The sequence below is a fragment of the Oncorhynchus kisutch genome, linkage group LG15, assembly GCF_002021735.2.
Source record: "Oncorhynchus kisutch isolate 150728-3 linkage group LG15, Okis_V2, whole genome shotgun sequence".
NCBI classification, from domain to species: domain Eukaryota; kingdom Metazoa; phylum Chordata; class Actinopteri; order Salmoniformes; family Salmonidae; genus Oncorhynchus; species Oncorhynchus kisutch.
Genome location: NC_034188.2, coordinates 50,314,060 through 50,328,322, shown reverse-complemented (window position 1 = coordinate 50,328,322; position 14,263 = coordinate 50,314,060). Strand labels below are relative to the sequence as shown.

Sequence of the window (14,263 nt, the reverse complement as noted above, 5' to 3'; positions counted from 1 at the left end):
TGTAAAAAGCGTTCCACAGGGATTATGGCACGTGTTGACTCCAATAATTCCCACAGTTGTGTCAAGTTGGCTGGATTCCCGTTGGGTGGTGGACCAAAATAAATCATGTAAAAAAAAATAATCGGGCTACACGTTAAAACGTTGAGCGTGAAAAACACAGCAGCGTTGCAGTTCTTGACACACTCAAACCGGTGAACCTGGCACCTACTACCATTTCCCATTCAAAGGCACTTAAATCTTTTGTCTGGCCCATTCACCCTCTTAATGGCACACATGCACTATCCATGTCTTAATTGACTCAAGGCTTAAAGATCCTTGTTTAACCTGTCTCCTCCCCTTCATCTTCACTGACTGGATGTAAGCAAATTCAACAAGTGACATCAATAAGGGATCATGACAGTTTTGGCCAGTGACCAATGTTATGGATTATCATACCAAATTGATATTGCAAGCATTCATCTGATACACGTTTGGACGTACCATCTACTCTAACAGAGGAAAATACAATAACATATAGTCCCTAACCAGGGCCCAGTGTACATGGGTGGCCAAGGTTGCAGGGCATTGGAAAAATTCAAACCAAACCCTAGTCCCCCCCCCCCCCTAGAGAGAGCAGGTGATGATGTTAGTCCAGAGAAGATGCCTTTGTGGCAAATGTAAATTATTTAATGGTAATGACGATAGGGGCAAGTGTGCAGAGACGAGATAGAGAGTGGGTTAGAGGTGTGTGTACGAAAGCGTGTGTGTGTGGGGGGGGGGGGGGGGGGGGGGGGGGTCTTGTTTGGAATCAGTCTCGGCTGTTTTAAGGGGTGAGTGTGGTTATTGTGGTAATTATGTACCCTTGTTAGGTACGAAAAGGGGGGAGGGTGAAGAGGGGAGCAAGGGGTCATAAATCTAGTGGGGTAATTATACAGCAGTACAAGAAAACTGTCCGTTATCCTAGGGAAGGGATCATCAACCAGATTCTGCCGCGGGCCGATATTTTATCGAGCAGATCATAATTACAAATCATTTGTAGACTGCAAATTGACCACAAGAAGCCCAAACAGATATAATATTTGACTAAAACATAATTATTTCAAACCTTGCCTACATTTGTATACGATCACATATCAAATCAAAATCAAATCAAATCAATTTATATAGCCCTTCTTCCATCAGCTGATATCTCAAAGTGCTGTACAGAAACCCAGCCTAAAACCCTAAACAGCAAGCAATGCAGGTGTAGAAGCACGGTGGCTCGGAAAAACTCCCTAGAAAGGCCAAAACCTAGGAAGAAACCTAGAGAGGGGCAGCTGGGTAGCCTAGTGGTTAGAGTGGTGGACTAGTAACCAGAAGATTACAAGTTCAAATCCCCGAGCTGACAAGGTACAAATCTGTCGTTCTGCCCCTGAACAGGCAGTTAACCCACTGTTCCTAGGTCATTGAAAATAAGAATTTGTTCTTTCCTGACTTGCCTAGTTAAATAAAGGTAAAATAAAATAAAGAGGAACCAGGCTCTGAGGGGTGGCCAATCCTCTTCTGGCTGTGCCGGGCGGAAATTATAACAGAGCATGGTCAAATAATAATAATCACAGTAGTTGTCAGCACCTCAGGAGTAAATGTCAGTTGGCTTTCCATAGCCGATCATTAAGAGTATCTCTACCACTCCTGCTGTCTCTAGAGAGTTGAAAACAGCAGGTCTGGGACAGGTAGTACGTCCGGTGAACAGGTCAGGGTTCCATAGACGCAGGCAGAACAGTTGAAACAGTGGCTTGCGAAAGTATTGGCATTTTTCCTATTTTGTTGCCTTACAATATGGAATTAAAATAGATTTGATTCACATAACATGCCACCACTTTGAAGATGCAAAATATTTTTTATTATGAAACAAACAAGAAATAAGACACAAAACTGAAAACTTGAGCGTGCACAATTATTCAACCCCCCCCAAAGTCAATACTTTGTAGAGCCACCTTTTGCAGCAATTACAGCTGCAAGTCTCTTGGGGTATGTCTCTATAAGCTTGGTATATCTAGCCACTGGGATTTTTGCCCATTCTTTAAGGCGGATGGGTTCCGCTGGTGTACAGCAATCTTTAAGTCATACCACAGATTCTCAATTGAATTGAGGTCTGGGCTTTGACTAGGTCATTCCAAGCCATTTAAATGTTTCCCCTTAAACTACTCAAGTGTTGCTTTAGCAGTATGCTTAGGGTCATTGCCCTGCTGGAAGTTGAACCTCCGTCCCGGTCTCAAATCTCTGGAAGACTGAAAAAGATTTCCCTCAAGAATTTCCCTGTATTTAGCACCATCCATCATTCCTTCAATTCTGAAGTTTCCTAGTCCCTGCCAATGAAAAACATCCCCAAAGCATGATGCTGCCACCATCATGCTTCACTGGGATAGTGTTCTTGGAGTGATGAGTGGTGTTGGGTTTGCGCCAGACATAGCGTTTTCCTTGATGACCAAAAAGCTCCATTTTAGCCTCATCTGACCAGAGTACCTTCTTCCATATGTTTGGGGAGTCTCCCACATGCCTTTTGACAAACATCATTATTTTCTTTATTCAATGGCTTTTTTCTGGCCACTCTTCCGTAAAGCCCAGCTCTATGGAGTGTACGGCTTAAAGTGGTCCTATGGGCAGATACTCCAATCTCTGCTGTGGAGCTTTGCAGCTCCTTCGGGGTTATCTTTGGTCTCTTTGTTGCCTCTCTGATTAATGCCTTCCTTGCCTGGTCTGTGAGTTTTGGTGGGTGGTCCTCTCTTGGCAGGTTTGTTGTGGTGCCATATTCTTTCCATTTTTTTATAATGGATTTAATGGTGTTCTGTGTGATGTTCAAAGTTTCTGATATTTTTTTTTATAACCCTACCCTGATCTGTACTTCTCTACAACTTTGTCCCTAACCTGTTTGGAGAGCTCCTTGGTCTTCATGGTGCCCCTTGCTTAGTGGTGGTGCCCCTTGCTTAGTGGTGGTGCCCCTTGCTTAGTGGTGGTGCAGACTCTAGGGCTTTTCAGAACAGGTGTATGTATTAGAAGTCGACCGATTATGATTTTTCAACGCCAATACCGATTATTGGAGGACCAAAAAAGCCGATACCGATTAATCAGCCAATTTTTTTATTATTTATTTGTAATAATGACAATTACAACAATACTGAATGAACACTTATTTTAACTTAATATAATACATCAATAAAATCAATTTAGCATCAAGTAAATAATGAAACATGTTCAATTTGGTTTAAATAATGCAAAAACAAAGTGTTAGAGAAGAAAGTAAAAGTGCAATATGTGCTATGTAAGAAAACTAACGTTTCAGTTCCTTGCTCAGAACATGAGAACATATGAAAGCTGGTGGTTCCTTTTAACATGAGTCTTCAATATTCCCAGGTAAGAAGTTTTAGGTTGTAGTTATTATAGGAATTATAGGACTATTTCCCCCTATACCATTTGTATTTAATTAACCTTTGACTATTGGATGTTCTTAAAGGCACTTTAGTATTGCCAGTGTAACAGTATAGCTTCCGTCCCTCTCTTCGCTCCTCCCTGGGCTCGAACCAGCAACACGACGACAACAGCCACAGTCGAAGCAGCATTACCCATGCAGAGCAAGGGAAACAACCACTCCAAGGCTCAGAGCGAGTGATGTTTGAAACGCTATTAGCGCACTAACTAGCTAGCCATTTCACTTCGGTTACACCAGCCTCATCACTGCAGTTGATAGGCTTGAAGTCATAAACAGCACAATGCCTGACGCACAACGAAGAGCTGCTGGCAAAACGCACGAAAGTGCTGTTTGAGTGAATGTTTACGCGCCTGCCTCGGCCTATCTCCGCTCAGTCAGATACTTAGATATTTTGTATTCTTGTTTGCTCAGTCAGATTATTTGCAACGCAGGACACGCTAGATAATATCTAGTAATATCAACCATGTGTAGTTAACTAGTGATTATGATTGATTGTTTTTTATAAGATAAGTTTAATGCTATCTAGCAACTTACCTTGGCTTACTGCATTCGCGTAACAGGCAGTCTCCTTGTGGAGTGCAACGAGAGAGAGGCAGGTCGTTATTGTGTTGGACTAGTTAACTGTAAGGTTGCAAGATTAGATCTCTCGAGCTGACAAGGTGAAAATCTGTCATTCTGCCCCTGAACAAGGCAGTTAACCCACTGTTCCTAGGCCGTCATTGAAAATAAGAATGTGTTCTTAACTGACTTGCCTAGTTAAATAAAAGGTATTAAAAATGTTAAAAATATATGTTTTTAAATAAATTAAAATAAAATCAGGAATACTTTTGTAAGACACTGTAAATCTCTATGATGCTTGGGAATACTTAGGAACAGATTTCAAAAACTTTTTAAAAGTTGGAGCTGATTTGCTGGAGTTTTTATAGTCTTATGTCCAACTATTAAAAAAACACAAATCACCCACTGGCCAAATTCGGTCCACGGGACGGACGCCAGTTGGGGAACCCTGATCTAGTTACACCACCTCCTCCCATAACACACACTCTCTATCATACACACGCTAACACACTCCTCTGTTCTCCCATTCCCTTAAGGAATCCTTAATTCCACCTCTCCATCTCTACTACTATTTTCAGTCCTTTGCTTCTCCCGCTCTTTTACAAGACATGCTACCCTGATAAGATAGTAAGGAACATTCTCAATGCATTCACAAAAAGTGAGTATGCAGAACACATGTACACTGCAAGCTCATGAACCCTCCCCACGTCTTACCATGAAGTGGAAGATGCCAGCATAGGATTCTGTCAGGCTCTGATTAGGTGGTACCACTTTGACAAAGAGATGGGGGTGCATGGTAAGGCAGGACAGGGCAGCCAGAAGCCAACAGTCACCTATTAGAAAAAGAAAGAGGCAATATGCATGTTAACTATTGTTATGATATGGGGTTTAGGTTAGTTTTGGCAAACAGTTAGGCAACACACTACCAGGTTGTCACTTCCATACTCCATCCCCAGGCAGCAGCACCAACCAGGTCAAGGGCATTTCTCTGCCAGGAAGCCTTTATAAGCACATCAACTGCAGGCAATTATGGTAATCGCCAGTTGGCAGAGCCTGAGTTACTGATAAATCAGGGAATCAGATTTTGCGTGTCCATTTAAATCCTTGGTAAATAGACTTCGTAATGGCCTGTCAGCTTGAAAGGTTTTAGGGTCATCAACAACAACACCATGATGAACCATGTTAAGTTTGGCATTGACATCTTAAAATACACTGTGTGTACCAACATTAGGAACACCTTCCTAATATTGAGATGCACCCCCTTTTGCCTTCAGAACAGCCTGAATTTGTCAGGCATGGATTCTACATGTCGAAAGTGTTCTACAGAGATGCTGGCCCATGTTGACTCCAACACTGGGCGAAAAGGGTCAGTATCAGGGGATATCTTTATCTATATATTCCTGGATATTTTGTCGTTTTTTTAAATTATTAGTTGTGTACTTGTTTGACCATTTTAATGCAATGCTAGGATCTAGTAACACATTTCGTTGCACCCACTATAACAACTGCTGAACTGTGTGCTCGACCAACAAAATGTTATTTTATTTGATGAATTAAACTTTGACCTACCAGCACCATCACCCACTGTCACAGAACACCAACACCCACTTACCCCAAGGCGGCTCAACGTACCCCGTCCCTATGCTCAACTTACCCCATACCCGTAATGAGTTGTGCCAAGAGACCACTTTTTTTGGACAAACTATGTTTTCAAAATTGTTATGTTTACATGAACTCTGATTATTTCCAGGAATACACAACATCCTGAAACATATGTAGATATCTTTGTTAGAAAGAATACTATATTTCCCAAGACCCCCCCCCACACACACACACACCTTTCTAACAGTAAACAGCTGCCCTGTGTGTCCATGTAGAGGAAAGAAAAAGGATCTCTCAACCCTATTCCCAGGAGAATAGGTTTGGAGAGGTGAGGGCAATCTGGTTATACAGGAAAACTGTGAGTTGGAGTTGATTGTCTACTGTTACTTAAATGATACTCCATCCTATGATGTTTAAAACAGCACACACTTACCCAGCTGGCCCTGGCAGATATCGGTGGTACAGGTCGTGTCCTCCACAAACACAGCATTGGCACTGATCTCCTGCAGAGAGAGAGAGACAAGGGGCAGAGTTCAAGACTACAGTTTACCCCACAGCACATATTGCCCTTTAGTCTGAGGGAATGTGAAACCAATACAACACTCATTTCGTTCACCTAACAGTTGACTGGACGATGACAAGGCAATGTTAATGATTTAAACTGCATCACACAGGTTGTTATCTCGTCATTCCATCTCTGTTCTGCTGTTAGAGATATCCTGTCCAGCTGTTTGGCTCAGACTCAGAGTGTGGTCTGTAAGTTCTCTTTCTTTTCTCTCAACATGCTCTGTCCGTTCTGTCAGTTCCATCTTCTCTCTGAACATGCTCCATCAGATCGATCTATATTTCTCAAAACTAGACCTCACCTGACAGTGAGCCGCGTTGCCATGTTCGCGGTTTTCTAGCAAATTGGGCTACTTTGAAAACCATGTCGTGGGTGAAAATGTCACGGGTTGCAGGTTTTTTGGCTATTCTAAATACCTTACGAAAAAAGATTGCGGTCAGAGTGCAGTATAACTTCAGTATGCTACAAATACTGTGCTGTATAACTGCTGTATGCTGCAAATACTACGTCCAAAATAACGTTTATTTGACTGCAGTAACTTTGCAGTTTAGAGTGCGGTATAAAGGCAGGACACTGCAGTTATTCTACAATTACTGCGTCCAAAATACCAGTCGACTGCAGTTCCAAAACGGCTATCTTTTTTTGCAAGGGCTGCGGCTGCCATCGCATATTTTTTTTATTTTAAATGAGCTATTAATTTCACTATCATGCAGTGAGGCTGTTGCTGAGTGAGTGAGTGGTGGTGGCGTGGAGGGAGCTTCATATACAGTCATTGGAAGGGAGGGGCAGGCCGGAGGGGTGTGTATGTAGTACTGTTGAGCAGCTGAGTCACGTCAGTGAGAGGAGAACGCACATCGTGGCAGGTGATGTGAAATTTAACAACGAACAGCACTAGATAACTACATACTTCTCCCTCAAAAGGATTCTTGGTCTCATTATTGGCAACCTAACCACCCCCAGCCATACCAATCATTACAGCCAACACAGCAAGGGAGAGAAACTGATCATTAATAATACAACCGTTTCAGAGAGAGAGAGGGAGAGAGATTCGAACAATGTGCTTTCTCTCTGGTTATGTAGCTAGCTAGCTAACATTGTCCAGAAAGCTGAATTCAGTTGAGAGTGCGATGCACAGTGGCGCAGAGGTGAGGCCAGAGGAACAGATTTCACACGCTAGTTTACTGGCTAGACACGATTCTACTGTCTGAATGACAGATAAATTGGGCAAAATATGGGAGGAAATATTGCAAAGACTGGGAAAGAGAACAGGTATAACGGAATGGATTAAGTGCATCCCAGGAGATGACAGAAAAGCTTACTGTAGGCATTGCAAATCAGAAATGTGAGTCCATGACGCCGATCTTTTTCTCATGCACAAACGGAGAAACAAGAGAAATGCTGCTCCATTTTTTTAAATGCAAGACCATTGTTTGACACAGGAACTATAATGAACAAACATAGAAACTCAACCATTTCAAAAAATTTACTGAGTTACAGTTCATATAATTGAATCATGCAAGTAAATAAATCCATTAGGCTTTAATAATCTATGGATTTCACTACTGACAGGGGCGTCATGGGTGGGCCTGAAGGGGATAGGCCCTCCCACTTGGGAGCAAGGCCCACCTACTGGGGATCCAGGCCCAGCCAATCAGAATTAGTTTTCCCCCATAAAAGTGCTTTATTACAGACAGAATGTCCTCCTCAGTTTCATCAGCCGTCCAAGTGGCTGGTCTCAGATGATGAAGAAGCCAGATGTGGAGGTCCTGGACTGTTGTGGTAACACGTGGTCTGCAGTTGCCAGGTCGGTTGGAGGTACTGCCAAATTCTCTAAAACAACATTGGAGACAGCTAATAGAGAAATTAACATTCAAATCCCTGGCAACAGCTCTGGTGGATGTTCCTGCAGTCAGCATGCCAATTGGACGCTCCCTCAAAACATGAGACATCTGTGGTATTGTGTTGTGTGACAAAACAGCACATTTTAGAGTGTCCTTTTATTGTCCCCTGCACAAGGTGCACCTGTGTAATGATCACACTGTTTAATCAGCTTCTTGATATGCCACACCTGTCATGTGAATGGATTATCTTGGCAAAGAAGAAATGCTCACCAACAGGGATATAAACAAATTTGAGAGAAATAAGCTTTTTGTGTGTATGAACAATTTCTGGAATCTTTTATTTCACCTCATGAAACATGGGACCAACACTTTACATTTATATATTTTTGTTCAGTATATATTTGTAAGAGAGAATAACACAGTTAAACGATCAGAGTTACAGATGGCTGCAGATATTGCATGCCACTCCAGCATTGCAACTGTAGATCACCGGAGATGTTGTTGAAGACATTACAAAGATACGAATCAGAACAAAATGCACAGTGCTCATAAATGAAGCTATAGGGCCTGCGGCGCATGGATAACTAAGAAAGGACATTGGGAATGAATCTTACTTGTTAATTATTGATGAATGTACTGATGTCACAACCAAGAGGCAACTGTGTGGGGTGATAAGATACCACAGCAAGAAACTTTCTCAAATCATAAGCACAATTGGAGCTTCTGTGCCTCCAAAGCAGTGAATGTTCTTCCACAAAATGTTGAATATACTGTGCATTCGGAAAGTATTCAGACCCCTTGACTTTTTCCACATTTTTTTTACATTACTGCCTTATTCTCAAAATGATGAAATCGTTTTCCCCCCTCATCAATCTACACACAATACCACATTTGCATATATATTACTCAGTACTTTGTTGAAGCACCTTTGGCAGCGATTACAGCCTTGAGTCTTCTTGGGTATGACGCTACAAGCTTGGCACACCTGTATTTGGGAAATTTGTCCCATTATTTGTCATCGGGCCCTTCTATACCAGTTGCTCAATAAACTTCAGTTAGTGCTAAACACGGCTGCTAGAATCTTGACTAGAACCAAAAAAGGTATCATATTACTCTAGTGCAAGCCTCTCTACACTGGCTTCCTGTTAAGGCATGGGCTGATTTCAAGGTTTTACTGCTAACCTACAAAACATTACATGGGCTTGCTCCTACCCATCTTTCTGATTTGGTCCTGCCGTACATACCTACAAGTACGCTACGGTCACAAGATGTAGGCCTCCTTACTGTCCCTAGAATCTCCTAGCAAACAGCTGGAGGCAGGGCTTTCTCCTATAGAGCTCCATTTTTATGGAATGGTTTGCCTATCAATGTGAGAGACGCAGACTCGGTCTCGACCTTTAAGTCTTTATTGAAGACTTCAGTAGGTCCTATGATTGAGTGTAGTTTGGCCCAGGGGTGTGAAGGTGAGCAGAAAGGCACTGGAGCATCGAACCACCTTTGCTGTCTGCCTGGCCGGTTCCCCTCTCTCCACTGGGATTCTCTGCCTCTAACCCTATTACAGGGGCTGAGTCACTGGCTTACTAGTGCTCTTCCATGCGTCACCGGAGTGGGTTAAGTCACTGACGTGATCTTCATGTCTGGGTTGGCGCCCCCCTCTGGTTCGTGCCATGGGGGAGATCTTCGTGGGCTATACTCAGCCTCCTCTCAGGGTAGTAGGTAGGTGGTTGAAGATATCCCTCTAGTGGTGTGGGGGCTGTGCTTTGGCAAAGTGGGTGGTGTCGTGTCTTTGGCATCATTAAAGTGAAGACTTATTTTATCAAATCAATTCTCTGTAATTATTATTATGTGATTAAACTAATCATGTAAATGTAATTAACTAGGAAGTAAGGGCACCAAGGAAAATCTTCAGATTATAAAGTTATAATTTTACTAATATAACTCTAAACATATTTTAATATCTGATCAATTAGACTGCTAATGAATGAATTATTCTTTACCTCACGTTAGTCTCATTCCAAACGTCGTAAATTGTTGGTTATCTGCACGAACCCAGCCTATGAATCATCCATGCATCAATTGTCTTAATCATTTATTTACTAACTAAATAATCACAGAAATGCATAAACAAACAAACAATAGATATGGTTACAAGGAAATGATAGCAGAGGTTCCCTAGTGGGCTAAACCGATATGACGGCTTGGTAGACAAAGGGAAGTGGGTGTGGACTGAGAATGGCGGGAAAGACAAAAAGCACTTCAGAGTACCATTCAGAAATGTTCTTATAGAATAGATGTTTCGGCGGTTGTCAGTCTTCGCATCCCAGGTTAACAATTTGTAGCTGTAGACTAGTAATTAGTATCTAAGATTTGCTCTTATTCTGTCGGGATCAATAGGCACCTGTATAAACATAGTTATGATATATTGTATATTGTCTTTCATGAGGTCACAAACATGAAATAAAATGTACCGGGTCATAGCTGGCTTCTCCACTGACCGTTTACACATTCTCCAAAACATGGATATTGTTCAGTTCTCAAGTTCTGTGATGTAGAAGAAATCCATTTGTTCTACTGTGAAACTCTCTCTCTATACTGCATGGCCAGGAGGAGAGAGTCTCCTCCAGGAATTTACGACCTGAGATAACAGAATCTGGGTGTAGGAGGGAGAAAGAGGGGAATGCCCCGCTTTATACCCAGAAAGGGCCACGTCATGACAGTGGAGTTATATCCTGCCTGTTTGGCCCTGTCTGGTGGTATCGTCGGACAGGGCCACAGTGTCTCCCGACTGCTCCGGTCTCAGCCTCCAGTATTTATGCTGCAATAGTTTGTGTGTCGTGGGGCTAGGGTCAGTCTGTTATCTTGAGTATTTCTCCTGTCTCATCCGGTGTCCTGTGTGAATTTAAGTATGCCCCCTCTAATTCTCTCTCTTTTCTCAGAGGACCTGAGCCCTAGGACCATGCCTCAGGAATAACTGGCCTGATGACTCCTTGCTGTCCCCAGTCCACCTGGTCGTGCTGCTGCTCCAGTTTCTGCCTGCAGCTATGGAACCCTGACCTGTTCACTGGACGTGCTACCTTGTCCCGGACCTGCTGTTTTGGACTCTCTCTCTACCGCACATTTCTAAAAACCTGTTTTTGCTTTGTCATTATGGGGTACTGTGTGTAGATTGATGAGGAAAAACATTAATCCATTTGAGAATAAGTGTAACGTAACAAAATGTGGAAAAAGTCAAGAGGTCTGAATACTTTCCGAATGCACTGTATGGTGTCACAGACATATACATGGTTCTCCAATACCACCCAGCGACTCTTGGAATATGAAGTATGGAATATGGAATATGAAGACATATATACCACCATCAATGTTGTTGAAGCCCTCTGAAGATATTGCATCAAACAACTGGAGGCACTCGAGTCTCTCTCATCCTGAGCATTGTGCTCAATGGCGTCAAGCCACGTCTAGATGCTCTCTCCTTCTTCCCTCTCTTCAAAAGGAGACCAACAGTGGAGTGATCCACACTCAATAATAGACCAACAAAGGAGGCAGTAAAATAGAAAGGTTAGAGGTTAAGTTAGACACACTGATGCAGCGGGGGAGAAAGATTTACAGGAACGTGGACATTTTGCTCTCGCCGTGCTTTCTTTGCCATTCAGCAATGCTGCTGTTGAACGTGCCTTCTCCCAGATGGCATTGATAAAAAAATAAAAATAAACAAGCTGAGAAACAGAATGCAGGAAAGATGTCTTGAGAACATCATGAGAGTCTGAGCCCACATGCAAAAGGAACGTCAGCAAGGATGCTCTCATTGTTCACCGCTGACATCTACTCAGCACAACAGGCTGAGGTAAAATGGAGACAACCCTCTTCTCTAAAAGAAGAGAGGAAACAGACTGTAAATAGTTACATTTGATGTGAATAGTTTGGATCGGTGGAACAAAAAAGAACAGACAGAGTGGCAGTTCACAGCAGGAGGAGAGTGCTCTGGATACGGGCAGGGAGTTTGCTGAACACAAGAAAAAAAGCAGGGTGAGCAACTTTTCTAAGCGTTATTTGTGAGTCTACACACAGAGACGCTTCCTTCAGTCATCTGTCGTTAAAGTCTAATTTCCCCCGTTTCTCAAACTCATCCCTCATTATCGCTCTTGTCTGTTGTTCTACTCTCTGTAGAGCAACATATGAGGAATTGCAGCAGCAACTTGTATGGGGATCACCCCATCCTCTATGGAGGGCTACTATCAAACCAGCACTGCTGTTTTGGTGAGTACTTATCTCTAAATCCATGACAGACTATCAAATTATAGTAGTGATAGATTGATTAATAGTAGAATACACTATCTTGATGTACTTGGACTCCTGATGGATCTCCTCTCTCTTTTCTTTCCATCGTGCTCCAGAGAGAGGATGGATGACTGGGACATCAGGCTGCAACCACACATTAATTGACATTTATTATGAAATAAAATAACTGTTGGGGATTTTAGATTTGTATACTCCCGTTTAAAGGAATACGATTATTTTAGAGCAATGTGACTTGATTAACATTGTGTTAACACCATTTCAGAAGAATGTTTTCTGGAAAAAAACATACCTCTTTATCATTCACTCTGAATCACTTCTATAGTTCAGATTAAATCATTAAATAATTTGGTGTGATGAACCAATAACAAAGGGAGAAAGGCAAAGAACAAGGTAAAGCAAATTGACCATATGTATTTAGATTGTCATTATGAAGACACCTATTGGATAGATGTGATGACTTATCTCTTGCTGCTGGAAAACAAATTTGGGCTATTTTTCTGCCCTTGTGGGTGGGTTTTGAGTGGTAATTGGACTAGAAATGTTTGCTTAACCTGGCAACACAGACAGTGAGTCAGTTCAGGTGTAACCTACATCTGTCCAAGAGCAACACCTAACTTTGAACTCTGCCTTGAACTACCTAGACTTACTCATATCCTCAAACGCAATTCATAATGTCAACATAAAAAATTATAACATAGGCTACAGATATCCATAAAATGAGCATGACTATCACGAGTAAAAAGCTGGACTATTGCAATGTAGAAGTACGTTTTTGAGCATGACTATATGACTGGCTATCATGTAAACGCCGATAGGACGGTAGCCTACCTTGGGTCGCAGCCACTCGATCTCCTTTTTGGGGTCTGGGTCGGTAGGCATACCGATGGAGCTCTGGTCCGGGGCGAAGGTTGGGTCAGAGAACAGCGAACCGGATTTAACGCACGCATCTAGGAGAGCTACATAGTCCTGGCCCCCAAATTTTACCGGGTTGGCAATGGATCCAGGTGTGACCTGCTGAGCCTCCATTTTCAATGCTAAAATTTAGATGAATTTGAAAATAATAGGCCTAGCGAATAAAGTCAGATTGAACCAACATTCCTATCTCGATTTGTTCGTCGTAGCTCCGTTTTGGGGAATTGTGCAACAAACAAATCCAGTTCTTAAATACACGCATAGGCTTACCCACCCACTTACTCGAACCATCTGGGTGAGGTATGCAGAGCCTCCGGGAAGTTAGTCAGCTGGAGTTGGGGTAATGACATGGTATCAGGATCTTACTTAGAACTCTATTGTTTATCGTCCATTTGCATCATTTTCCGTGGTTAGTTAATCCCATGTCGATTAAATGTGTGATGGCCTACAACCGCTGTTTATTAAAACGTCAAGGTCTTGCTTTCTCACACACACACATTTTACTCTTCTTCCTTTAAAACACATTATTTCACAATTATTCTTCCACACATTGCCTGTATTTAGTTACAACGGTCCTCTCCATCAAGCCAGTCATGTGGGGTCTGTGATGTGAGCGCCTCTTCGCAGTGCCCGACTGCAATCGATAGTAGGCTACTAAATGTTGTCACTATAGAGGGCAGTCTGTCTCTACTAGATGGGCGAAAGGGAAGTGCAGTTGAGGCCCATAACAATTTTGAAGCACTACAAATGCCAAGAGACAACAAAGCAGGAAAAGTGATATAATCCGCAAATGTTACTAGCCTAAAATGGAAAAGGAGAGATATATGCCTACGAATAAGTCTAGACCGTTTTTTCTTTCCATATATTACTATAGCCTATGTTCATCTATAGGCCTATATGCAGGAACTGATCATGTACCCTATAGCATCACAGTCAGCACCACACGGGGGGGAATGCATGGAGCAGGTGATAGGGGGTTTATGAAATGAGAAGAGAAATACATTTGGTACGGGTAAAATAACAGTTCAAATTTGGTTC

The 14,263-nt window shown here is 42.4% G+C and overlaps 1 protein-coding gene across 5 annotated transcripts in view; it reads right to left on the bottom strand.

Moving 5' to 3' along the window:
• The window catches only part of LOC109904762 (calpain-9-like), a 37,278-nt gene extending 23,486 nt beyond the window's left edge, over window positions 1-13,792 (bottom strand). Inside the window, exons 1-3 of one of the 5 annotated variants that reach the window (XR_004203088.1) lie at window positions 13,142-13,792; window positions 6,042-6,111; window positions 4,721-4,839 (exon numbers count right to left, since the gene is read on the bottom strand). Coding sequence is in view for 4 of the 5 variants with exons in the window: in XM_031790448.1 (XP_031646308.1) it covers window positions 4,721-4,839; window positions 6,042-6,111; window positions 13,142-13,339 (387 nt within the window). In the remaining variant the exon portion in view is untranslated. Of the gene's footprint in view, window positions 1-4,720; window positions 4,840-6,041; window positions 6,112-6,224; window positions 6,910-7,492; window positions 7,665-13,141 lie in introns of those variants that run through there. The other 4 variants (XM_031790448.1, XM_031790449.1, XM_031790450.1 and 1 more) reach the window with 4 other exon arrangements.
• Between the last annotated feature and the right edge of the window lie 471 nt (window positions 13,793-14,263).